This window comes from Pseudoliparis swirei, chromosome 22, assembly GCF_029220125.1.
Source record: "Pseudoliparis swirei isolate HS2019 ecotype Mariana Trench chromosome 22, NWPU_hadal_v1, whole genome shotgun sequence".
Classification (NCBI taxonomy): domain Eukaryota; kingdom Metazoa; phylum Chordata; class Actinopteri; order Perciformes; family Liparidae; genus Pseudoliparis; species Pseudoliparis swirei.
Window position 1 is genome coordinate 23,258,982 of NC_079409.1, and position 27,357 is coordinate 23,286,338.

The 27,357-nt window shown below is 47.6% G+C and overlaps 1 protein-coding gene across 1 annotated transcript in view; it reads left to right on the forward strand.

Moving 5' to 3' along the window:
• Positions 1-25,755, forward strand: part of LOC130212597 (ankyrin repeat and IBR domain-containing protein 1-like) — a 35,965-nt gene extending 10,210 nt beyond the window's left edge. The window contains exons 6-19 of the mRNA XM_056443639.1: positions 2,044-2,312; positions 9,389-9,571; positions 9,771-9,925; positions 11,316-11,404; positions 12,017-12,147; positions 14,169-14,303; positions 16,307-16,393; positions 16,576-16,642; positions 17,724-17,869; positions 19,071-19,249; positions 20,185-20,236; positions 21,588-21,699; positions 22,382-22,422; positions 23,911-25,755. Coding sequence (XP_056299614.1) covers positions 2,044-2,312; positions 9,389-9,571; positions 9,771-9,925; positions 11,316-11,404; positions 12,017-12,147; positions 14,169-14,303; positions 16,307-16,393; positions 16,576-16,642; positions 17,724-17,869; positions 19,071-19,249; positions 20,185-20,236; positions 21,588-21,699; positions 22,382-22,422; positions 23,911-24,747 — 2,483 coding nt within the window. The 3' untranslated portion in view covers positions 24,748-25,755. The remainder of the gene's footprint in view (positions 1-2,043; positions 2,313-9,388; positions 9,572-9,770; positions 9,926-11,315; positions 11,405-12,016; positions 12,148-14,168; positions 14,304-16,306; positions 16,394-16,575; positions 16,643-17,723; positions 17,870-19,070; positions 19,250-20,184; positions 20,237-21,587; positions 21,700-22,381; positions 22,423-23,910) is intronic.
• Positions 25,756-27,357: the final 1,602 nt, after the last annotated feature.

The window sequence follows — 27,357 nt, forward strand, 5'->3', positions numbered from 1 at the left end:
CGTTGTTGAGCTTACTATACATACTATACACTATGCTGCCTGTTTGGGCCGCATCACACACCTGTGCAAGTATATATAGTTGTAAAGCATTTCTTGTTTACTTCTAAAGAGACGCTAAACCGTTAGCTTCATTTCTATCGGTCACACAGACAGAGGGTACGGAGAGTATTCAGACCCCTTTAAACTTTACACTCTTTGTTTCATTGCAGCCATTTGCTAAAATCAAAAAAGTTCATTTTATTTCTGAACGTGAAGTCTCCAGCTTCACTGCACCGAGGGGATGTTTAAAACCGAGTGGTTTCACCTTTGCAAAGCATCGCCCGCTTCACTCGCGAGATGTTCGTGGAGCTCCTGATCGATGTGTCACCGCTTCCTGGTTGATGGTCTTTAAATACCCTTCTCCCCACGCCAGTGGCTCAGTGTCCGGCTGTCGAACGGCGTGTGCTACATACTAGAGATATTTTAGGGAGATTTGGAGTGAGCCCCAGATTCTGGCTACGTGTATTCACCTCTAGCATGGGGTTGCTACCTTTAGCATGGTGTTGCTGTCTGCCTGTGTAACAGGGATGGGACATCTCAGGAGTGTTGTTAATGAGGAGTGAAGGATATATTTATTTATATATATATATATATTTTCTTTAAAAAAAAAGAAGATTTATATATATATATATTGTTTGTATTATATATATACTGTATATATTTTATATATATTTTTTTCTTTTTCTTTTATATATATATATATATATATATTGTTTGTATTCTATAAATATATATTTATTTATATGTATGTGTATCATTACTTCCTCACTGCCTAACGTTGAGATATTATTCTGTTTCCGTTCTCTTGTCCTCATTCTTGGTGTTTTCCTGCCCGCCTGTCGATCCCTCTGGGATTTGGACAATTTGTATTTCCCAGCTAGTTATTTTTCTATTCATGACTAAATATGAAGACTTTTAATTTCAGCCTCCATCGATTGGAAGATATGGTCCTCCCCATTTATTAATTGAATGGATACAGTTGCCATATTCATTGTCTTAACGAGGCCATTTGGAGGCGTGTGATTGGTGGAGAACCGTCTCCCCGGGCTGATGAAGGTCTAATTGCACCGCTGACCGGGTCATGCTCCTTATTTTTTCTGGCAGAGAACATTAGGACTCGGGCTCGGTCATTCAATATTGATGCTGAAAAGTTCTCCAGCCACTTCCTGAGCTAATGGGAGGCGGGAGAGCTGTTCTGCAACCGGAAAGCAGATGGCAGCAGCTCTGTGCAGAAAGGGCTCCGTGGCCACTGGAGAGGGATGTGTGTGGGTTCAGGATTTCACTTACCAACTCCATCAAACACAAAGCAGGATGGGCTAAGGAAACGTTCACAGTGGAACACGTGTGGTTAAAAAGAGAACGAGTCTTGTTTTATCAGGTTGAAAAGGGATGATGTCATACGCTGCCTTTTAATCTTTATCCATGATGTCATACGCTGCCTGTTAATCTTTATCCATGATGTCATACGCTGCCTGTTAATCTTTATCCATGATGTCATACGCTGCCTTTTAATCTTTATCCATGATGTCATACGCTGCCTGTTAATCTTTATCCATGATGTCATACGCTGCCTTTTAATCTTTATCCATGATGTCATACGCTGCCTTTTAATCTTTAATCATGATGTCATATGCTGCCTTTTATCCATGATGTCATACGCTGCCTGTTAATCTTTATCCATGATGTCATACGCTGCCTGAAGACACCCCCCCCCCCCTCCTAGTTCTTGGCTGTTTGGCGTGACGTGGTCGTCAGATGGTTAAAACAGTCGATATGTTTGAGGCTTTTATTTCTTTACACGGCCACTCGACTGATCGTCCTCTCCTCCTCTATTGGATTTGTAATTTACTTCTTTCCCCTAGCGGCTTTTTAAAAAAAAATCTTCCAAACTTGACTAATGCTTTTAATGAAACGAATAAGTTTCTCATTTAATTTAATTCTGCTCTTTTCTTCTCCGGTTCATTTTCTGCATTCCTCTCATTTCTCGTTGATCTTGTGCGTCAGACTGGGACCGAGAGAAGCTCCTCGAGGCCTGGATGAGCAACTCGGGGGAATGCTGCCAGCGCTCCGGGGTCCAGATGCCCAACCCGCCTCCCAGTGGGTACAACGCCTGGGACACGTTGCCCTCGCCGCGGACGCCGCGCGCCACGCGCTGCTCCGCCACCACCTCGCCACAACAAGTCAGCCTGCTGCCCGCCGGCGAGGAGGCGTCTCTGGTGAGAGGCGCCGCGGCTTCCCTTTCGCCCAAATCATGTTACACGGTCGTCATCAGACTTTTGATGAATTGAAGTTTATTAACGAGGCTGATTAGTGATTCCTCTCACAAGATATATGGCTTATGAGTTATGAAAAGGGGGGGGTTAAGTACCGAGGGCAGGACCCCGGTTACCAGGAAGCAATCTCCGGTTCTGCAGAGTGAAGCCAGGGTCAGAAACACACGAGGCAAAGGGCAGAACTGCCCCTAATAAATATAATGTTGCCTCTAATATCACGAGGAGAGGGGCAAAGAATGCCCCCATAAGTTCTATAATTTATTAGCGTTTTGTTTTTGTTTATCCGATCTGTATTACCACAAAAAAATCAATAAATATAATTTTGAATTATAAAAAAACAAAAAAATAAGTTATAATTGTTAATAGATGTTAAAAAGAAATTAATAACAATAAATAACCATAAAGAATACAATTGAATATTAATGTCTGAACAAATTTAAGAAAACACTGAATCTGTAGACGACTGCCTAATAGTTTAATTATTTCCATTTTTATGGCAATTGCTCATATACTGAAAGCCTAAATAAGTATATTTATTATTTTTGAACAAAGGTTCAATATTATTTCATGAGTTTCAAAAGTGCCCCTAATTCCTTTTTAAATGCCCCTGGATTTCTGTCAGTGGGGGAAAAAATGTCCCCCTAAACAAATAAGTAAACGTCGTCCCCGAGTGAAGCCAATGTGGTACAACCTGCATTCTCTCTACTGGCCAGCAGGGGGCTACTCCTCCCTCCTTCAGGCCTTAAAGCACAGTCGCCTGACTGGACTAGACTGAGCTTCCTGCTACCAGAGCCATATACGGGGCCTCTACGTCAGTCCTGTGCATTCAAACGATGGTAACTTCCATTTATCGGTTGCAAAAAAACAACAAAATGTCGACGAACCTTCAAAACGTCCTGAAACCAGTGGGCGGCGTCACCATGGCGACGTCCACTTCTCACACACAGTCTGTGGCCAGGATGCTTTCACAAGAGTCCATGAGCACAGTTTATGGTCAAACTGACCGGGGACTTTCTAGTGGACGGACGCAGCTAAAAAGTGAAAGAAAACTTTAAATGTGAGTTTGGTTAAAAATAATAATTTGACTCTATTAAATCAGGAGAAGCTGCTGCAGTAAAAGACAGAACGAGCACGGACTCGTAGTTACTGGCACACTCAGTCTTCTGTGATGTGAGTCCCGACGGCGTCCAGGAGGCGTTCTGCTGAATCCTTTACATTGCCAGCGCCGCACCCGTCTTCCTGCATAACGTTGTTTCGTTCCCCACAATGCATTGTGAGCGATCATCAGTCTGCAGGCCAGAGGCCTCGCCTGCCAACAGCAACACGAGCGGTCCTTCCTCCTCTCCTCGGAGGACAGAGGGCTTTGTTAATTACGCTGCAAGCTCCCAACATGGGAGGATATTGTCATACTTTCTAAAATGTTATTAGTGCATCAAACTCCACGACAGGCCAATAAAAACAGGAAGTGAGCGTATTCCACCGCCACCACCTGCCTGTGGAGCGTGAGGGGATTGGTAATCAACCCCGGAGCCCCAGATGTCGTGCGGAGCGTTCATCTGCTTATGGATTTCTCTCCACGCCGAACATGGAGAGGTATCAAAGTCACATTTAAGCACCGTGCGAGTTTAACAATGAGGAAACGAGTATTTGGCGAGCGATAAGGACAGGTCCCACGAGACGGAGACGTGAGAGGGCTCCAAAAGCCCCCCCCCCACAGCGGTGCCACAAAATCTGCCCGTCGACAGCAACATTATTGAGCCTCAGTGACGGCTGCAAGAGGACAGCCCCCCCCCCCCCCCCCACACACACAGGGACACACAGACACACACACACACACACACAGGGACACAGACACACACACACACACAGGGACACACACACACACACAGGGACACACAGACACACACAGGGACCCCCCCCCCCCACACACACACACAGGGACACACAGACACACGGACACACAGACACACACACACACAGGGACACATACACACACAGGGACACACACACAGGGACACCCCCCCCACACACACACACAGAGAGACACACACAGGGACACACAGACACAGAGACACACACAGGCACACACAGGGACACACACACAGGGACACACACACACACACAGGGACACACAGACACACACACACACAGGGACACACACAGGGACACACACAGGGACACACACACACACACACAGGGACACACACACACACAGGGACACACACACAGGGACACACACACACAGGGACACACACACACACACAGGGACACACACACACACACACAGGGACACACACACACACACACACAGGGACACACACACACACACAGGGACACACACACACACACACACAGGGACACACACACACACACACACAGGGACACACACACACACACACAGGGACACACACACAGGGACACACACACACACACAGGGACACACACACACACACACACACACACAGGACACACACACACACACACAGGGACACACACACACACAGGACCCCCACACACACACAGGGACACACACAGGGACCCCCCACACACACACACAGCGCCCTGATGGACATTTCAAGTTGTGCGAGGTGTCCTTTGTGTCGTTGCCGATTCGTCGGCCCCCCCGATGGAAGAAGAGGCGGCGCCGTCCTCGCTCGTTTCCACCGCCACATGAATCTGAGGAAGAAGAGACGATAATAATGACGGAAAGATGATCTTTAAACCCAGAGACGTCTGCAGGAACAGCGCTTCCTTGGGGAACATCTTTTTGGGCTGAACGGTCATTAGTGTTTTACAAATAAACGTGATGGATGGCGTCTGGGCTGACGGCCGTGATTTATCAACCGCTTCGGGGAACGTAGAGGCGGCGCCAGCCGGCGGCGGCGAGCATCGACCCGGCCACTCGAGGGCCCGTTTAAAGGTTACAGTTGATTATATCACATTCTGCTCCTCCACCAATCAATACTCAGTGTTGAAGCGCTCCGCTTCCTTTATTGTTCTGTGAGGGGGTCACTGGCATGAGGTGTGTGTGTGTGTGTGTGGACATTTCCACATTAATTCAAAAGATGATGTAATAACTTGTGACTTGTACTTGAGGGACTCTTTAAATTGCAGCTCATAGTTTTTGAGTTGCACAGAAGCCGTTGTGTCCTGGTCCGTGTGGATGTGTGTGTGCTCCTGGTTGTGTGTGTGCTCCTGGATGTGTGTGTGCTCCTGGATGTGTGTGTGCTCCTGGTTGTGTGTGTGCTCCTGGTTGTGTGTGTGCTCCTGGATGTGTGTGTGCTCCTGGATGTGTGTGTGCTCCTGGTTGTGTGTGTGCTCCTGGTTGTGTGTGTGCTCCTGGTTGTGTGTGTGGTTGTGTGTGTGCTCCTGGTTGTGTGTGTGTGTGTGTGTGCTCCTGGTTGTGTGTGTGGTTGTGTGTGTGCTCCTGGTTGTGTGTGTGGTTGTGTGTGTGCTCCTGGTTGTGCTCCTGGTTGTGTGTGTGTGGTTGTGTGTGTGGTTGTGTGTGTGTGTGCTCCTGGATGTGTGTGTGCTCCTGGTTGTGTGTGTGGTTGTGTGTGTGCTCCTGGTTGTGTGTGTGTGGTTGTGTGTGTGCTCCTGGTTGTGTGTGTGGTTGTGTGTGTGCTCCTGGATGTGTGTGTGTGGTTGTGTGTGTGGTTGTGTGTGTGGTTGTGTGTGTGCTCCTGGCTGAAGTGTCTCTGTGTGTGTGGCGTGTCGGCCATCTCGTTGTGTGTGTGGTTGTGTGTGTGCCTGTGTGATGTGGTTGTGGTGTAAGTTGTGTTCTGGTTAAGTCTTGTTCTGGTTAAGTCTTGTTCTGGTTAAGTCGTGTTCTGGTTAAGTCTTGTTCTGGTTAAGTCTTGTTCTGGTTAAGTCTTGTTCTGGTTAAGTCTTGTTCTGGTTAAGTGGTGTTCTGGTTAAGTCTTGTTGTGGTTAAGTGGTGTTGTGGTGTTCTGGTTAAGTCTTGTTCTGGTGAAGTCTTGTTCTGGTTAAGTCTTGTTCTGGTTAAGTCGTGTTCTGGTTAAGTCTTGTTGTGGTTAAGTGGTGTTGTGGTGTTCTGGTTAAGTCTTGTTCTGGTTAAGTCTTGTTCTGGTTAAGTCGTGTTCTGGTTAAGTCTTGTTGTGGTTAAGTCTTGTTCTGGTTAAGTCTTGTTCTGGTTAAGTCTTGTTCTGGTTAAGTGGTGTTCTGGTTAAGTCTTGTTGTGGTTAAGTCTTGTTCTGGTTAAGTCTTGTTCTGGTTAAGTCTTGTTCTGGTTAAGTCTTGTTCTGGTTAAGTCTTGTTCTGGTTAAGTCTTGTTCTGGTTAAGTCTTGTTCTGGTTAAGTCTTGTTCTGGTTAAGTCTTGTTCTGGTTAAGTCTTGTTCTGGTTAAGTCGTGTTCTGGTTAAGTCGTGTTCTGGTTAAGTGGTGTTCTGGTTAAGTCTTGTTCTGGTTAAGTCGTGTTCTGGTTAAGTCTTGTTCTGGTTAAGTCTTGTTCTGGTTAAGTCTTGTTCTGGTTAAGTCTTGTTCTGGTTAAGTCTTGTTCTGGTTAAGTCTTGTTCTGGTTGTCTGGTTAAGTGGTGTTCTGGTTAAGTCTTGTTCTGGTTAAGTCTTGTTCTGGTTAAGTCTTGTTCTGGTTAAGTCTTGTTCTGGTTAAGTCTTGTTGTGGTTAAGTCGTGTTCTGGTTAAGTCTTGTTGTGGTTAAGTCTTGTTCTGGTTAAGTCTTGTTCTGGTTAAGTCTTGTTCTGGTTAAGTCTTGTTGTGGTTAAGTCTTGTTCTGGTTAAGTCTTGTTCTGGTTAAGTCTTGTTCTGGTTAAGTCATGTTCTGGTTTAGTCTTGTTCTGGTTAAGTCTTGTTCTGGTTAAGTCTTGTTCTGGTTAAGTCTTGTTGTGGTTAAGTCTTGTTCTGGTTAAGTCTTGTTCTGGTTAAGTCTTGTTCTGGTTAAGTCTTGTTCTGGTTAAGTCTTGTTCTGGTTAAGTCTTGTTCTGGTTAAGTCTTGTTCTGGTTAAGTCTTGTTCTGGTTAAGTCTTGTTCTGGTTAAGTCGTGTTCTGGTTAAGTCTTGTTCTGGTTAAGTCTTGTTCTGGTTAAGTCTTGTTCTGGTTAAGTCTTGTTCTGGTTAAGTCTTGTTCTGGTTAAGTCTTGTTCTGGTTAAGTCTTGTTCTGGTTAAGTCTTGTTCTGGTTAAGTCTTGTTCTGGTTAAGTCTTGTTGTGGTTAAGTGGTGTTCTGGTTAAGTCTTGTTCTGGTTAAGTCTTGTTCTGGTTAAGTTGTGTTCTGGTTAAGTCTTGTTCTGGTTAAGTCTTGTTCTGGTTAAGTCTTGTTCTGGTTAAGTCTTGTTCTGGTTAAGTCTTGTTCTGGTTAAGTCTTGTTCTGGTTAAGTCTTGTTCTGGTTAAGTCTTGTTCTGGTTAAGTGGTGTTCTGGTTAAGTCTTGTTCTGGTTAAGTCTTGTTCTGGTTAAGTCTTGTTCTGGTTAAGTCTTGTTCTGGTTAAGTCTTGTTGTGGTTAAGTCTTGTTCTGGTTAAGTCTTGTTCTGGTTAAGTCTTGTTCTGGTTAAGTCTTGTTCTGGTTAAGTCTTGTTCTGGTTAAGTCTTGTTCTGGTTAAGTCTTGTTCTGGTTAAGTCTTGTTGTGGTTAAGTCTTGTTCTGGTTAAGTCTTGTTCTGGTTAAGTCTTGTTCTGGTTAAGTCTTGTTCTGGTTAAGTCTTGTTCTGGTTAAGTCGTGTTCTGGTTAAGTGGTGTTCTGGTTAAGTCTTGTTCTGGTTAAGTCTTGTTCTGGTTAAGTCTTGTTGTGGTTAAGTCTTGTTCTGGTTAAGTCTTGTTCTGGTTAAGTCTTGTTCTGGTTAAGTCTTGTTCTGGTTAAGTCTTGTTGTGGTTAAGTGGTGTTGTGGTTAAGTCTTGTTCTGGTTAAGTCTTGTTCTGGTTAAGTCTTGTTCTGGTTAAGTCTTGTTCTGGTTAAGTCGTGTTCTGGTTAAGTCTTGTTCTGGTTAAGTCTTGTTCTGGTTAAGTCGTGTTCTGGTTAAGTCTTGTTCTGGTTAAGTCTTGTTCTGGTTAAGTCTTGTTGTGGTTAAGTCTTGTGGTTAAGTCTTGTTCTGGTTAAGTCTTGTTGTGGTTAAGTGGTGTTCTGGTTAAGTCTTGTTCTGGTTAAGTCTTGTTCTGGTTAAGTCTTGTTCTGGTTAAGTCTTGTTCTGGTTAAGTCTTGTTGTGGTTAAGTCTTGTTCTGGTTAAGTCTTGTTCTGGTTAAGTCTTGTTGTGGTTAAGTCTTGTTCTGGTTAAGTCGTGTTCTGGTTAAGTCTTGTTGTGGTTAAGTCTTGTTCTGGTTAAGTCTTGTTGTGGTTAAGTCTTGTTCTGGTTAAGTCTTGTTGTGGTTAAGTCTTGTTCTGGTTAAGTCTTGTTCTGGTTAAGTCTTGTTCTGGTTAAGTGGTGTTGTGGTTAAGTCTTGTTCTGGTTAAGTCGTGTTCTGGTTAAGTGGTGTTGTGGTGTTCTGGTTAAGTCTTGTTCTGGTTAAGTCTTGTTCTGGTTAAGTCGTGTTCTGGTTAAGTCGTGTTCTGGTTAAGTGGTGTTGTGGTGTTCTGGTTAAGTCTTGTTCTGGTTAAGTCGTGTTCTGGTTAAGTGGTGTTGTGGTTAAGTGGTGTTGTGGTTAAGTCTTGTTCTGGTTAAGTCGTGTTCTGGTTAAGTGGTGTTGTGGTTAAGTGGTGTTGTGGTTAAGTCTTGTTCTGGTTAAGTCTTGTTCTGGTTAAGTCGTGTTCTGGTTAAGTCTTGTTGTGGTTAAGTCTTGTTGTGGTTAAGTGGTGTTGTGGTTAAGTGGTGTTCTGGTTAATTTGTATTCTGGTAAGTGGTGTTGTGGTTAAGTCTTGTTGTGGTTAAGTCGTGTTCTGGTTAAGTCGTGTTCTGGTTAAGTGGTGTTGTGGTTAAGTGGTGTTCTGGTTAAGTCTTGTTCTGGTTAATTTGTGTTCTGGTTAAGTGGTGTTCTGGTTAAGTGGTGTTGTGGTTAAGTCTTGTTGTGGTTAAGTGGTGTTGTGGTTAAGTGGTGTTCTGGTTAATTTGTATTCTGGTTAAGTGGTGTTGTGGTTAAGTGGTGTTGTGGTTAATCCGGCGGATGCTCCTGATTGGCTGTGGATGTCCTCCCTGCTCCTCCCTCCCTCAGGTTCCTCAATCTGAAGATCCAGGAGGGCGACGCCCACAACATCTCCTGCCCGGCCGTCGGCTGCTACCAGCTGGTGCCGGTGGACGTCATCGAGAGCGTGGTGTCCAGAGAGATGGACCGGCGCTACCTCCAGTTTGACATCAAGGTGACCGGCGTGCACCAAACACGCCACACGGGTTCACCGGCAGGGCCGGCCTGAAGGGGGCGGACCTTAACGAGGAGAGAGGCTCGATTGGTTCTGAGCGGTCGCATTAAAAGCACCTTGGATCTCCTCCGGCGGACCCTGGAGCCGTAGCCGGGCCCTCGAGCGATGCCGAGCGTCATGCCGTCCCTTCTGTCTGCAGGCCTTCGTGGAGAACAACCCGGCGATCCGCTGGTGTCCCGAGGCCGGCTGTGAGAGGGCGGTGAGGCTGAGCGGCCGGGGGACCGCCGACCCCCTGGGGTTCCCCCGCCTCCGGGCTCCGGCTGTAGACTGTGGCAAAGGACACCTCTTCTGCTGGTCAGTAGCCGGTACTACACCTCCCGGAGACATCTCTGGCGTCCTTTGTGTCGGGGTTATTGCAAGACTTAAAATCTACTGATGCGAGGAGATTATTGTGAAGCAAATAACACGTTATGTGAAGAGATAAAAGCATCAGTGTCGCTCCATATGTGTCTATGATTATGTGGAATTAGTTGTCATTGATTTGCATTCTCAGAAAAGAGTCATCTTGAGTAACTATGAGCGATGGGCTGGTTTCCAGCTCTGAGGCGCTGCTGGAAACCAGCTGTGCATCGATCCTCTCCGAACGGGCAGATTGAAGCCGCTCCGGAGGAAAAGGCTCGTGACAGCCTGTCAGGAGTTGAAGACGTGTGTCTCAGCGTATGAGGGGGGACATAATCTGTCTGGTGCCACTTTATGATAAACTAAACTGAAGTCCTCCCGACTCCAGGCGTGAGATTGACAGATGATATGCCCGTTGACAGCGTTTCCCATAAATATTGAGCTCCTCCTACACTTCTGATGAATGAACATCTTCCACGTAAAAATATTTTTCCACCATGGAACAAAATAATGAAATCTGCTTTAAATCTTTCACAACTAAATGTGCACCCTGAATTATACTGTTTACATAGATATATGTTTTTTATATATATATATATATTATGTTTGTGTGTGTGTATATATATGTATATATATTTAATATATGTTATGTATATATATTGTATATGTTTTATATATATATAAATTAAATATGTGTGTGTGTTAATGGAAAGTGCAGTCCAGGGACAGAGGGGGTGTGGCGGCCCCCAGCTGGACGCTAGTGAAGCATACTGATGTTTCCAGAATTTCTTTTATTCATGTAATGAATTCATGAATATAAATTAAAGAGTTTTTCTTTTTCCATTTAATTTCAGAAATCCCAGTAAGAGCAAATAAAACAGAAATGAGCTCTTACGCGTGTAAACATTAATTAGATGACATTCATATATACATGTAGACATTAATCACAACATTTTCTCTTTCCTATATACATATTTACTCAAATCTAGCATTAGCATCTTATCACAATACAGTTAATTAAAGAATAAAGTCACTAAACATGAAGTCAAAACCCAAATAACACAACAGGACCTGTTTCCAGCTCGCTGCTCATGGAGTAAGAACAATACTCATGAAGACTTTACCTTCAGTACACCAGAAAAAACTAACTTTAGTGAAGTCATGATACGATGTAACAGCTACTTCCTGTCTCGCCAGAAGAACTTCAAAATAAAAGCACCCAAAACATACAAAGTCACTTACAAAATAAAGGCTTACGGGAAATATTCACCATATTAAGAGTCATTGACGGGGTGCTTTCCTCGGACGTCTGCAGCCCCTTCATGTCGCTGCCTGTGTCCCCCAGGGAGTGTCAAGGCGAGGCCCATGAGCCCTGTGACTGCCTCACCTGGAGGTCGTGGCAGCAGAAAGTCTCTGAGATGAGACCCGATGAACGTGAGTACTGACATCTACAGCGCTCTCCTTTTTTAATTTGAACAACCTCTGTGCCAAATGGTCTTTGTGGTTCATTTGATGTGTTCCATCAACGCTCCTCGTAGTACCTGGAGGACGGGGTGCAGCCCCCTGGTGGTGAAGAGCAGTTCCTACACACCGTGTCAGGTGATCGATGTGGAGCTGAATCACCAGGAACTCCACCGTTAGAAACAGTTCAGCACTGAGCCAATGGAAATCCACCTGGCTGATGATGCATTATTCAGGAAACGGAGCACGCCATTCATCCATTGAGAGAATGCAATGCTTTGAAGCAGGAATTGGAGGGTGTGATATCTGGCGGATGACTTGAGGTGCCACTTCCTCGCCATGCAGTCACTGAGAAAAGCAATTATTCAGCTTAGGAATTGTCTTCCATTCCCCAGATTCAGTTCCATCGTGGCATTTCAAACGCCACAGAGGCGCTTTGATAAGAGCCAGTGTGTGTGTGTGTCGGGGGCGTTGTTAGCAAAATACATAAGCAATACACATTAGTCAGACAGGACAATTTCCCACTGTGGTAATGGTCGTTCTGTCTCGTTATGCCTGTTATGCCGCCCCCCCCCCCCCTCCTAGTGGCCGGGGTGAGCGACGCCTACGAGGACGCCGCCAACAGCCTGTGGTTGCTCTCCAACTCAAAGTCCTGCGCCAACTGCAAGTCTCCGATCCAGAAGAACGAGGGCTGCAACCACATGCAGTGTGCCAAGGTGAGTCGGGGGGGGGGTTGATCCCCTGAGGTTGATCCCCTGAGATTCCCATCCCGTCATGTTGCCGGTAGAGGCGATCCTCTGGGGGAGGAGAGGGAGTGACGCTCTGCGTCTGGAGGGTGAAGGTAGCTCACCTGTGAGGTCTGTGGAGCATCGCTGGGGAAACAAGTTCCACACGAGGAAGTTAGAGGCCCTCAAATCGTTTCTAGAATCTCCGGTTTGGGTTTTTCACTTTTGGGCGTTACGCAATATTTACCAGTGCAGGTGGTATTTCTACAAGTCAGTCAGGTTATTGTAACTCACCTGATATTTATGAATGAATCATTTGATGTGCAATATTCTCTAGATTGAAGGTACTTGTTACCTTCGCATTGAAAATGCCGGAAGGTTATGTTTTGATCGCCGTGTATTTATTTATTTCTTTATTTATTTGTATGCGTGTTATTCGCAAAACTCAAAAAGTATTGAACTGAATCGCATGAAATTTGGTGGGATGCTTGTTTATTATCCGGGGACCAGTTGATTAGATTTTGGGATCGATCGGGTCAAAGGTCAAGGTCAAAGGTCATGAACAGGTCAAAATCTTTCGCAGAACTCAAAAAGTATTGAACCGAATCGCATGGAATTTGGTGGGATGATTGGTTATTATCCGGGGACCAGTTGATTAGATTTTTGAATCGATCGGGTCAAAGGTCAAGGTCAAAGGTCATGAACAGGTCAAATCTTCTTGAATGGCATGAAATTTGGTGGGATGATTGGTTATTATCCGGGGACCATTTGATTAGATTTTGGGATCAATCGGGTCAAAGGTCAAGGTCATGGAAAGGTCACAATCTTTTTTTTACCATAGCACGATACATTTGTGTCCAATTGGCATGCAACTAATGCCAAAATGTTCATAATTCAATGCCCAATCTTGTGATATGCGAAGGTATGCGCTCTACCGAGTGCCCATTCTAGTTAAATGATGTTGTGATACAATCCTGAAGGTTAATTTGAGGAATCACCTTCAAGCCGTCAGCCAAGTTTAGCTGTCGTTATAAAATATGGCTTTACAAGCGGTAGAAACGACCCGCAAGCCATCTGGGGAAGTCGAGCAGCTCTCCAGCTTCTGCCATGGAGCAACACACGCAACCAGAGAGTAAGAGGCGCCACTCTGCAGTCGTGGACGCCGCGGTCGCAGCCTTGACGTCGCGGCGGTTGCAGCCGTGGACGACGCGGCGGTTGCAGCCGTGACCCTCGTTACCCGGAGAGCGGCGGCGTTTCCCCATTGCTTGGAAACACAGGAAGCTCTCCGGCTTGACGAACACTTTATTCCTCTCTCCGGCGCTCCGTGCTACCGCTCTCTAGTATTTAGTATCGATCGTTCCTCGAGTGTCGGCGTGGTGTTTCCAGGACAACGCTCTCAGCCTTCGGGGTCGTGTGTTGCTCCGGCTAACTCGTCACCTGCAGAAAGTCCTCGTGGCACGGGGAGAAAATCACTTGCACTCAAATGGGGAGCAGATTCCAGTGTTTTGTGGTTTTACAATACAATACAATACAATACCATACCCTGCAATCTCAAATCTAGAGTGCCTTCTAAGTGGCAGCCGGCTCCCAGAATGCATCGCTCCGTTGAAAAAAAAAAAAGCCAGAGTTCATCAAACAGAGACAGCTCAGAGACGAGGGAGGCCAGGTTTTCGGGACTCTTTAAGATCTCATTCACCCTTAATTATTATTCTGATTTTGAGATCAGACGGGGTCATTTCAAAAGTATTTTTTAGTTCTTACGTCCTCAGAGATCCAGACTTCATCGTGTGAGGAGTTACGCCACTTGAGTTAGGGAAGCTCTTTACCTTGGGGGAGATTAATCAGTTGAAAGTAAATCACTGTGTGTGTGAGTGTGTGTATGTGTGTGTGTTCAGGTCATGAAATGCAAATGACCGCAGCACATCTGGCGTCGTGCGGCTGCTCCGCTCTCCGGGTGTTGACGTGCCGGCGGACCAGAAGCGGTTTAAAGTTTTAATGTCGTCTCCCCGTAGTGTAAGTACGATTTCTGCTGGATCTGTCTGGAGGAGTGGAAGAAGCACAGCTCGTCCACGGGAGGCTACTACCGCTGCACTCGCTACGAAGTCATCCAGCAGGTGGAGGAGCAGTCCAAGGAGATCACGGAGGAGGTACACACACACACACACACACACACACACACACAGGAGAGAGGGACGCTTGATTTCAGGTGGTTAAGAAAGTTGATTAACATCATTTCTTAAAATGTGGTTTTGCAGAAGACACTGTGATGGTACTGGGTCACGGTACTGGGTCACTGTGATGGTACTGTGATGGTACTGGGTCACTGTGATGGTACTGTGATGGTACTGGGTCACTGTGATGGTACTGGGTCACTGTGATGGTACTGTGATGGTACTGGGTCACTGTGATGGTCCTGGGTCATTGTGATGGTACTGGGTCACTGTGATGGTACTGGCAGAACCTTTTCCTGTTATTACGTCCACCACTACTAACAGGATTCTGCATCATTTTGGATCCGTGTTATATTCTAGTTCTAAATGTTAACCGGGCCTCGGTCCTCCTCTCCGTCCTGACAGCTGTGCGTTTGTGGCGTGTCACAGATTGAGAGGCTTCGAGTGTCAATTTATCAGAACCGGCATATTTCAATATGTAGTCTCAGATATAAAGTCCAAAACGTTGCTTCAACGGCTCCTTCTAGTTTCAGAAGTCGGCTGAAAACACTAAACGGCATTCTATGTTTGTTCATAATTAGTTGAGGTTGAGTGCGCCGTGTCTTTAATCTAAAGATAACATGCACTTTGTGATATTATATATTAGTTATTCATCATTTGACGGACTCTGTATTCATCTCCATGTCTCGGTGTCTGTGCCGCTGCACATGGATGCTTCACCAATTAATACAAGCAGGCCAGGAATATCTGAAGTCCCTTTTTATTAATTAAGTGCGTTCACAAAGACTACAATAGCCTATAATATAAAAATCTGTACTTTTTAAAATGTATTTATATATATACTTTATTGATAATGCACAATATGATATACAGTGATCAAATAACAAGTATTTTCATTTTTTATATGTATGTTTCAATCGGATTATAGAGGAAAACAGGAAAAATAAATAAATAAAAATAACAAATGATAATGAATAATGAAACACCCACCTATGGCCTTCATATTCTTTCAGAGTTTGCATAGCACAATATTGTAAAACTAAAGTGAAGTATTTAGGTTTAGTTACAGTTCGTCAGATACATCCATGAGCTGCCCATCCCTCCCTGTGTGTGTGTGCTCACCACAGCACACACACATTACAGGAGCATAATCCTGCTGCAGTGTAATAAGCATGTTACGATGCCGAGCCGCTAGCAGACCTTCCCTCTTCCTCGCTCTTCCACTCGTCTTCTCAGTCACTTCATTTCCCGACGGAACTCATTTGCAGCCGAGCTCCAGCGACGAGACGCCCGCCACGCGTTCCAACGTCTCGACGAGGCGGAGCGCTTGAGGAGCTCCGCCCTGAAACACGGAGATCAGAGGAGGAGAAGCTGACATGAAGCCGGCCTCATCACGGTCCAAAGCCTCTGCACTGTCCCTTTAAGGTCTCTATTCTAGTGAAAGGTGCACGTTTAATAACCAACAAACAACAACAAACAGCACTCGTGTGCTTTCCACTGAGCAGAATGCATCATGGAGGTCTGGATCGTGGTCCATGACGACCAACGATTATCCACTCTGTCATATTCATTGAATGAGTTTTAACTCTAATGATTCCTTCTGGTCACATGACGTCTATTGTTCTGTCCATCCTGGAGAGGGATCCTGCTCTGTTCTCTCCTCAAGGGTTCTGACCTTTTCCCCTGAAGGGTTGTTTGGGAGTTGTTCCTGATCCCATGTGAGGGCAAAGGTCAAAGGTCAGGGATGTCTATGTGTACAGATTGTAAAGCCCTCTGAGGCAAATTTGTAGTTTGTGAAAATGGGCTCTACACAATAAAGTGAATTGAGAGCACCGAGTCCAGGGAGCTGACACCAAGTCGATGCTTGACCTCTGAGCCACCTTCACGGCTCAAGAGAAGCTCCTCCTCCGTGTGCGCCGCCCTCTGAGCAGCGCGCCGTGGCTCTGCTGACTGACGGCTGTCTCCTCGTGGCTTTGCAGGCGGAACAGAAGCACAAGAGCTTTCAGGAGCTGGACCGGTTCATGCACTACTTCACCCGCTTCAAGAACCACGAGCACAGCTGCCAGGTGAGCCCCGCCCATCACTCTGTCGGGGTCATCGATTGCCCCGACTAGCGTCTGGGGATTGTGTACTCGGTACCTCGCGGCTCAGTGATTGATGATGGATTCATCTTCCTCTTGATTGTCATCCTCGAGACATTTCCTGACTTCATCTTAAAAGCTAACGTCCTCCGTCTTCCTCGCGACAGCTGGAGCAGCGGCTGCTGAAGACCGCCACGGAGAAGATGGAGCAGCTCAGTCGAGCTCTGAGAGGAAGTGAGTGTGCCGCCGCCGCCAGCTTTAGAACTCGTCTTCATCGGCTCCTCTGATGCAGGAGACACAGGTGTTCACGACGACACCGCGGTGGCAACGGTTGCTCCTCGGCAGGTGGAGGACGAGGGAGCGGTGCTGTGAAGACGCTTTAGTCTTCAAACCCGCTGACGAGCATTACAGCTTGTTCAGAGCAGCCAGTGTTGTGATCGGGTCGCTTTGCTGCCATGAGTCTGACAGAGAGACGCTTGTAACTCGTTGTTTATGAGCAACGTTCACACAATTCATCTGCAGACGGGTCTTACACTCTGACTGCGTCACGGTGCCTTCTGAAGGCCACCTGGACGAGTTGTTTTATTGTCTTCTGAGGTCACGGCCGGCCACCGTTTGTGGATTTCCATTCAGTGGCGATTTATAAATGTCCAATGAATAAATCAAATCCTCTGTGTTGTGTTGCTCTCTCCTCCCCGCGGGGGAGACCTGCCTACATGTCCCAGGATGCATTGTGCTGCATGTCAGCATTCACACACACAAGAAAGGCTTTTTAAACGTATCGGCGTCTCCTCTCTCTGTTTATGACTTCTAGCTTCTTAGCTTGACTTTGGAGGATCGATCTGTTTAACGCTCCGCTGCTTAAAGAGCAAATTCACCAAGTTTCCATGGAGCAGCTGCTGTAGATTAATCTTCCGGTTGATTACCAACATGATGGCATAAAGGCTCCCGGCTTTATATCAGATACATATTTTATCCTCGTTTCTCTCTCACTGAAGAGGCTTCATTACCCCGTCAGCTCATCATAAACACACTGCGCTCTACCTTCCTGGTTATTAGTCCAGCCAACAACCACCAACAATGCTTTGGTTGAAATACATCCTGAATTCACAGACATTAAAATATGCTGTTGATGGGAGGATGAGAGTATGAATTTCCCCTTTTTAATATAGATAACAGTATCTGCAGTACCGTAATGAACCACCGGAGGAGCTCTTTCACGAGCCGTCTCAGGACTTCATCGTAGCTGCTGATCTCCTGGATGTGTCGCTGCTCTCAGAAGTAAAGCGGCTCCTCGTTTGGTTTCTCTCCTCAGGGGAAGGCGGCCCGCCCGACACGACCTTCATCGAGGATGCCGTCCTAGAACTCCTGAAGACTCGGCGCATCCTGAAGTGCTCTTATCCTTACGGCTTCTTCCTGGAGCCCAAGAGCACCAAGAAGGAGATCTACGAGCTCATGCAGGTCTCAGTCCTCCTCACTCAGAAACCAGCACCAGTGTTCACAGCAGCAGGTTCTATTCATGGCCACTAGGGGGTTGGGACTGGAGCCTTTCTACCTGATCTGCCCCAGTTGTACCAGCTCAGCTTTTAGTTGAAGAGCTGGTATTCTATTATTTATGATCGCTTGTAAGCTCGAGGAAGATACTTACCTGCTGCCTTTCAATACTGTAAAGCAGTGGTCCCCAACCTTTTTTGAGCCACGGACCGGTTCCGTGTCAGAAATTATTTTCACGGACCGGCAATATAAATGACGTAATAAATATGACGTCATACAATTATACGAAGGGCATAAAGTGCCAAAACTACAACTCATCATTACGCCGAATTCGTGTGAGCCGTGCGCTTGTTTACCTGCAACGAGCCGCTAATGGAGACGGCGACACAGACGTGTGTTTGGTCCGCTGCTCCTAACCGAGTTCTGGTCGCTGTCATCAGAACACCGGCAGAGTTGTTGTGTGAAATGTCCCTTCAGGCCACCGTCATTTGCATCTCGAACACATTTTTTTTTAGCTCGGACGGCTCGATTCACCGGGTGGGTTTGTTTACTAATGGGTTGCAGGTCTATTCCTTTGCAGTCGGGTCTTTTGTGGTTGGAGTACCGCTCAAACTCTTTTAAAAGCCTCTTCCACCCGGTCAACGTCTGAAACATGTAGAATATTCCGCTGTTCACTCGCCCACACAGCAGCGACTTTATCGGCCAACTTGAAAACAGTTGTCATTTCCCTGAAGTGACAGAATTCATTGAGCAGGTTGAATATGTTTTAAGATTCTTTGTCACTGAAATGTGCCGCCAGCAGAGGGTTCATGCGTGAGACTCGCCTGCAGCGATAAACCCGAACTTTAAGACTCCTGAACGCGGCTCAGACCGACACACGGGTGGATCCGGTCCTTTTTCAAAATAATATATTTTTTCCAACTGATAAAAAAACAAAACAAAAAAACTTTATTTATTCACTTTTTTTCCGCGGACCGGTACCGGGCCGCGGCCCGGGGGTTGGGGACCCCTGCTGTAAAGTGAGCGAGGCACTCGGACGTAGCCCCGCCTCTTAAAGAGACATACACAGCGGCTCTAAAAGCATCTCTGGAGGGTCTGAGGACCGATTATAAACGAACATCTTTTATTCACTTTCGAAGAACACCGCCGGCTCTCCTTCTGTCCTCAGACGGACCTGGAGATGGTGACGGAGGACCTGGCCCAGAAGGTCAACCGGCCGTACCTCCGCACGCCGCGCCACAAGATCATCCGCGCGGCGTGTCTCGTGCAGCAGAAGCGGCAGGAGTTCCTGGCCTCGGTGGCCAGGGGAGTGGCCCCCAACGACTCTCCTGAGGCCCCCAGGCGCAGGTACAGTGGCTGGATGAGGGGGGGCGCCATGAGGGGGGGCTCCATGAGGGGGGGCGCCATGAGGGGGGGCGCCATGAGGGGGGGCTCGAATGCAGCGCAAAGCATCAAAAGTGACTCATGGAGTTTAATCCGGATGTTCTCGTGACTGAATCGCTCCTCTCTCGCTCCTCTCTCGCTCCTCTCTCGCTCTTCTCTCGCCCCTCTCTCCTCTCTCGCTCCTCTCTCTCTCGCTCCTCTCTCTCTCGCTCCTCTCTCGCTCCTCTCTCCTCTCTCGCCTCCTCTCTCGCTCCTCTCTCGCTCCTCTCTCCTCTCTCGCTCCTCTCTCGCCTCTCTCGCCTCTCTCGCTCCTCTCTCCTCTCTCGCTCCTCTCTCGCTCCTCTCTCCTCTCTCTCCTCCTCCTCCTCTCTCGCCTCTCTCCTCTCGTCTCTCGCTCCTCTCTCGCTCCTCTCTCCTCTCTCCTCTCTCGCCCTCTCCTCTCGCTCCTCTCTCGCCTCGCCTCCTCTCTCCTCCTCCTCTCTCGCCTCTCGCCTCTCTTCTCTCGCCTCTGGCCTCTCTGCTCCTCTCTCCCTCTCGCCTCCTCTCTCCTCTGGCCTCTCGCCTCTCCTCTCTCCTCTCGCCTCCTCTCTCCTCTCTCTCTCTCCTCTCGCTCCTCTCTCGCCTCCTCTCTCCTCCTCTCGCTCTCGCTCCTCTCTCGCTTCTCTCGCTCCTCTCTCGCTCCTCTCTCCTCTCTCGCTTCTCTCGCTCCTCTCTCCTCTCTCGCTCCTCTCTCGCTCCTCTCTCGCTCTCTCGCTCCTCTCTCTCTCGCTCCTCTCTCGCTCCTCTCTCCTCTCTCGCTCCTCTCTCGCCCCTCTCTCGCTCCTCTCTGGCTCCTCTCTCGCCCCTCTCTCGCTCCTCTCTCGCCCCTCTCTCGCTCCTCTCTCGCCCCTCTCTCACAGTTTTGCCGGCGGGACGTGGGACTGGGAGTATTTGGGCTTCGCGTCAGCCGAGGTAACGGACCAGCGACTGTCCTCTGACATCATTTGTGATCTTACTCTTCCAATAACATGCCTGAACAGAACATGCGTATCACCCCTCAGGGTGAAATCCAACAGTCTCCTGATCGTCATGATGACGCCAGGAATTGAAATCAAGCCTCAATAGAATGAAATAAACATCAAATCCGTTTGAGTCTAATCTAGATCTGCTGTGCCACGTGAACGGATTCATGTGGAGCTCTTTGTGAGGCGCTGTAATCAGAGGTGGAAGTGGTTGTTCAGTGTGCGTGAGAACGGGACCTTGATTCGCTCTCGACTCGAGGCGCTTGTGTTAGTATCGCACTTAATCAGTTTAATTCACTGCAAACCGCCAGGATAACAACGGAGTGAAGCGCTCTGTGTGTTTGAAGCCGTCTGACACCGTGAGGTGACGCCGCCTGACGGACCGCGGGACCCTTTATTATTTAGCGGTATCAGATGAGTCTGAGGTGAGACCAAAGGACTCGGACTCTGTGTTGCTACCAGTACCAACTGGTGGAAGCAGAATCACAAACTATGAGTCCTTTTAAAATAACTCCAGCTTAAAGGGAAAGTTAAAACATGCCACTATTATTCTGAGTTTGTAATCTGTGCCCAGAGTAGATGTTTATCCTCCTTCGATGTAAAACTGTTTGACTGGACATCTTTCAGCCTGGCAGTGTTGTTCTCGTGACGTATCGTTGGATCTCTCGTCAACATTTACACAAAGAACCACGAAGACATCCTGAGATCATAAAGACAATCATACGCACACACACCGACATCACTTAGTTTAGTTGAGCACACACACACACACACACACACACATCACTTAGTTTAGTTGAGCGAGCACACACACACACACCGACATCACTTAGTTTAGTTGAGCACACACACACACACATCACTTAGTTTAGTTGAGCACACACACACACACACACACACACATCACTTAGTTTAGTTGAGCACACACACACACACACACATCACTTAGTTTAGTTGAGCGAGCACACACACACACACACCGACATCACTTAGTTTAGTTGAGCACACACACACACACACACATCACTTAGTTTAGTTGAGCACACACACACACACACACACACACACACACACACATCACTTAGTTTAGTTGAGCACACACACACACACACACACACACCGACATCACTTAGTTTAGTTGAGCACACACACACACACACACACACACCGACATCACTTAGTTTAGTTGAGCACACACACACACAGTGTCTTCAAACGTCCAGTTCCCTCTCCGTCGAGACGATCAATAGATGGTCATAAAGCGTCCGAGGCGGCGTGACGTGTCCGTGTCGTGGTTTCAGGAGTACGCCGAGTTCCAGTACCGACGGAGACACCGGCAGCGGCGGCGGGGAGACATGTCCAGTCTCCGGAGCAACACGCCCGACCCCGACGACTCCAGCGACAGCATCTTAGGTACCGGACCGCCTCGGGTCTTTCTCACCAGCTTCCTTCTGTCGGATTATCATTATTATCTTTATTTAAAAGGGACCATGTACAGTTAAAATATAAACGTCACCATTCGATGACAGACCTTACAACATAAAACAATAACAAATAGTATATTTGATAATTGTAGGATAAATACACACAATGCAAAGTTACAGTCCATCATTTTAAATTTAAGATACCATTCAAAAGTAAGTATTAAAAACCATAAAAGATAAGTAATACGAGCCATACTAGTTGTGCTCAATGAGTACACGCTGACCAGCTGATTTTTAAGACTATTTTTAAAAGTGCTGCTAGAGCTGCAGTTCTTCATCACGGCCACCAGGTGTTCCACTGATTTGTGGCTTTTACAGAAAAGGATGAGAGACCGAAAGTTGAAGTCAGCAGTGATTTATAAAGTAATACAACACTTAATTCAGTGTATAGAGCAATTGGCAGGTTTTCTAATCTATGATTAAATAACGTGTACAATGACACGACACGGATCCAGTAGGAGAATATGTTGCGTCAGAAGCAACGATTGATTTCAGGTGTCAGTGAGTTTCCTGTGAGTCTGATCGTGTTGTTCACTAGAAAGACAACAGAGCTCCTGAAAGGTGGAAGTTCTCCAGCTGTAAAGTCTCAGGTCCATTTGTTTGTCACACAGACGCTCAGGAGGAGGCAGCCGGGCGCAGACGGCATCTGATGGTGAGTCCTCCGTCTCCAAGTGTTCACCCTGTGAAGTCTGCAGGGCGGCGGTGGAGCGGAGGCTTTCTGAGCCGAGCTCTGGAGGCTAATGCACGGTTACGATATGGTCCACTTTAAAATAACCCCCTCCGAAACATAACGTACTCTGAGTCTACTCGGCCAGCCGGACCAGTATTTATTTAGCGTGAGGACTTTGGCCGTCAGCCAGAGACGGGGTCTGTCATGGAAAACCTGGAAACGTCATGGAATTTGTAAATGTTTATTTCCAGGCCTGGAAAAAGAATGACGCTCAAATGATACGCCTGCAGACACTCTCAACATTTGCAGCGCAACCTTTCCGCGCTGCAAGTGAACGCACCTGAACTGAAGAGACAAATGTTTATTCTTTTAATCAAACTGTCGTCTCTCATTCATTTGAGTCTTTTTAAGGTTTACATGTTCTCACTTTGTTATGAATACATTGAGGTTTAACAACATGTTTGATCATGGACGTTTGGTTTAAAGTCCTGGAAATGCACTGGTCACCATGTGGATGAACCTGTTCATTGGTCACCATGTGGATGAACCTGTTCACTGGTCATGTGGATGAACCTGTTCATTGGTCATGAGGATGAACCTGTTCATTGGTCATGAGGATGAACCTGTTCATTGGTCATGAGGATGAACCTGTTCATTGGTCACCATGTGGATGAACCCTGTTCATTGGTCATGAGGATGAACCTGTTCATTGGTCACCATGTGGATGAACCTGTTCACTGGTCATGAGGATGAACCTGTTCATTGGTCATGTGGATGAACCTGTTCATTGGTCACCATGTGGATGAACCCTGTTCATTGGTCACCATGTGGATGAACCTGTTCATTGGTCATGAGGATGAACCTGTTCATTGGTCACCATGTGGATGAACCTGTTCATTGGTCATAAGGTTGAACCTGTTCATTGGTCATGAGGATGAACCTGTTCATTGGTCATGAGGATGAACCTGTTCATTGGTCATGTGGATGAACCTGTTCATTGGTCATGAGGATGAACCTGTTCATTGGTCATGTGGATGAACCTGTTCATTGGTCATGTGGATGAACCCTGTTCATTGGTCATGAGGATGAACCTGTTCATTGGTCATGAGGATGAACCTGTTCATTGGTCATGTGGATGAACCTGTTCATTGGCCATGTGGATGAACCTGTTCACTGGTCATGTGGATGAACCTGTTCATTGGCCATGTGGATGAACCTGTTCACTGGTCATGTGGATGAACCCTGTTCATTGGTTATGAGGATGAACCTGTTCATTGGTCGTGTGGATGAACCTGTTCATTGGTCATGAGGATGAACCTGTTCATTGGTCACCATGTGGATGAACCTGTTCATTGGTCGTGAGGATGAACCTGTTCATTGGTCGTGTGGATGAACCTGTTCATTGGTCGTGTGGATGAACCTGTTGGTCTTGCGTGACGTCCCTCTCCCCGTCCTCTGGATCTTCTTCAGGCTCTCGGTTCTCTGGACGACGACGACCCGAACATCCTGCTGGCCATCCAGCTGTCGCTCCAGGACTCGGCGATGGCGGAGATCTGGTCCGACCGCGCCGTCCCGGCCAACGCCGCCTCGCCGGGCGCCGTCGGCGCCTCGCCGCCCTCCCGGCTGGAGCAAAGCGCTCCGGGGGCGGAGCTCCTCTCCAGGGCAGCTCGGAGCGGCTCGGAGAGGCTGGACCTGGGGGACAACCTGGCGAGACTCGGCAACATCGACATCGACATCGACATCGTTACCGCGCAGCACCGCAACGGCCGCCGGCGGGCCCACGGGGCCTCGGCGCCGATACCGGTGGCGCCGGGAGGCAGCGACTCCTCGACGGGCCTCTTCTCCTCGTCCAGCGACACGTTGGACTGCACCACGGGCGCCGGCCACGACCCGTCCACGTCCTCCGCCGCGGTGGCCGACGCTCGTCTGCTGGGCAACATCGTGGCGTGGTTCCACGACATGAATCCTCGAGGCGTCGCCCTGGTGCCCCCGACCTCCTCCGACACCGACGCCGACCTGCAGGAGGGCGGGGGCGGGAAACCCCAGGAAGTGGCGGCGGAAGTGGGTTTCGTCTCTCGGAGACCACGCGGCATGAGGATGGAGGAGGAGGAGGAGCAGTGCGCCGTCGCCCAGAGGCCGACGCAGCTGGACCTCGAGCCGCTCCCCCTCACGGCTCTCGACCACGCCGAGCAGGGCGGCTCGAAGGTCCGGCGCGTCGACACGCCGCAGTGTGACTCGGGATCCGACACGCTGCTCAGCACCAGCTCCTCCGAGTGGGAGGACCAGGACCAGGTGCACCTGGTCTGAGCTGATTGGCTGAGTTGAGAGGCCCAAAACCACGACAGGTGTAAATGAAACCAGAGGTGAGAGATTCAGGTGGAATGTCTACAGAATGAAGAATGTGTCCTTGGTAGTGTGGGGGGGGGGCATCAGGACTGTAGAGCAGTGAAGTCGGGTCACGGTGTCGTCACCATGACAACCAGCCCCCCCTCAGACACAAGCACTCACTGACAGCTTGATGAATCTTTCATGGATATATTTCCTATAATCTGCTGGTAGAATTATGCACAACATTTTAGTTGAGCTTTTTTCTGAAATCAGTTTTGTTTGAGAGGAGATACTTAAGCAGGTATTATTATTATTCCTATTATTATTATTATTACTATGACTGCTGTATGCGTCTGAATCCGGTTGAGGAGGTTTCCTCTGCAGAGCAGCGTTCTCCATATTGAGTTGAGGTGGTTTCAGGTCTCCATACAGAGTGCTGAGTCGCTCTGTAGACCATGACGTGTGACTTATTGTGTGAAACATTCACACTAAACTATTTAGATTCATCAGCCAGAAAACTGAAAGTCGGCATTCTCCTTTTAAAAAAAACATTTCAAAATTGACCAGACGACGTTTTCATGTTGAAGCCTCAGAACGCCGACGGGGCCCCGGGCCCCCGGGCCATTCAGGGTCCTTGTTGTGGTCTCAGTCCTGCAGCTGAGCGGGACAGAGTCCACAGCGACTCGTCTGGTTTACACGCTGCAGGACAGAACCGGCTTTAGTGGCTTCACTCATCACGTTGGAGTAACTCTCTCTGGGTCCACCACGGGCTCCTAGAGCTCTACGTGTGTTCCTAGAGCTCTACATGTGTACCTAGAGCTCTACATGTGTACCTAGAGCTCTACGTGTGTTCCTAGAGCTCTACATGTGTACCTAGAGCTCTACATGTGTACCTAGAGCTCTACGTGTGTACCTAGAGCTCTACGTGTGTACCTAGAGCTCTACATGTGTTCCTAGAGCTCTACATGTGTACCTAGAGATCTACATGTGTACCTAGAGCTCTACATGTGTTCCTAGAGCTCTACATGTGTACCTAGAGCTCTACATGTGTTCCTAGAGCTCTACATGTGCTCCTAGAGCTCTACATGTGTACCTAGAGATCTACATGTGCTCCTAGAGCTCTACATGTGTACCTAGAGCTCTACATGTGTTCCTAGAGCTCTACATGTGCTCCTAGAGCTCTACATGTGTACCTAGAGATCTACATGTGTACCTAGAGCTCTACATGTGTTCCTAGAGCTCTACACGTGCTCCTAGAGCTCTACACGTGTACCTAGAGATCTACATGTGTACCTAGAGCTCTACATGTGTTCCTAGAGCTCTACATGTGTACCTAGAGATCTACATGTGTACCTAGAGCTCTACGTGTGTTCCTAGAGCTCTACGTGTGTACCTAGAGCTCTACATGTGTTCCTAGAGCTCTACATGTGTTCCTAGAGCTCTACATGTGTACCTAGAGCTCTACATGTGTTCCTAGAGCTCTACATGTGTACCTAGAGATCTACATGTGTACCTAGAGATCTACATGTGTTCCTAGAGCTCTACATGTGTTCCTAGAGCTCTACATGTGTACCTAGAGCTCTACGTGTGTTCCTAGAGCTCTACATGTGTACCTAGAGCTCTACATGTGTTCCTAGAGCTCTGTGTGTTCCTAGAGCTCTACGTGTGTATCTAGAGCTCTACATGTGTACCTAGAGCTCTACATGTGTTCCTAGAGCTCTACGTGTGTACCTAGAGCTCTACATGTGTACCTAGAGCTCTACGTGTGTACCTAGAGCTCTACGTGTGTTCATAGAGCTCTACATGTGTACCTAGAGCTCTACATGTGTACCTAGAGCTCTAAATGTGTACCTAGAGCTCTACGTGTGTTCATAGAGCTCTACATGTGTATCTTAAGCTCTACATGTGTACCTAGAGCTCTACGTGTGTACCTAGAGCTCTACGTGTGTACCTAGAGCTCTACATGTGTATCTAGAGCTCTACGTGTGTATCTTGAGCTCTACATGTGTACCTAGAGCTCTACGTGTGTTCATAGAGCTCTACATGTGTATCTAGAGCTCTACATGTGTTCCTAGAGCTCTACATGTGTACCTAGAGCTCTACATGTGTATCTAGAGCTCTACGTGTGTTCCTAGAGCTCTACGTGTGTATCTAGAGCTCTACGTGTGTATCTTGAGCTCTACGTGTGTATCTTGAGCTCTACATGTGTACCTAGAGCTCTACGTGTGTACCTAGAGCTCTACGTGTGTTCCTAGAGCTCTACGTGTGTTCCTAGAGCTCTACGTGTGTTCCTAGAGCTCTACGTGTGTACCTAGAGCTCTACGTGTGTACCTAGAGCTGTACATGTTCCTAGAGCTCTACATGTTCCTAGAGCTGCAGCTCATGACCTCATCTGAGAGCCAGTGCCTTGATGCTCCTCCAGTATTCCCACTCACCACCTTTTACCTTCACGTTATTCCTCTCATAAAGTTTATGGAGTGAACACCGGAGGTCTTGATTTTATTTTGTTCTCAAAGATATTTGTAGCATAATGTTTCTGTTAGTTCACTCATATTTTCTGAATGGAGAACACAGATTTTATATTATTGG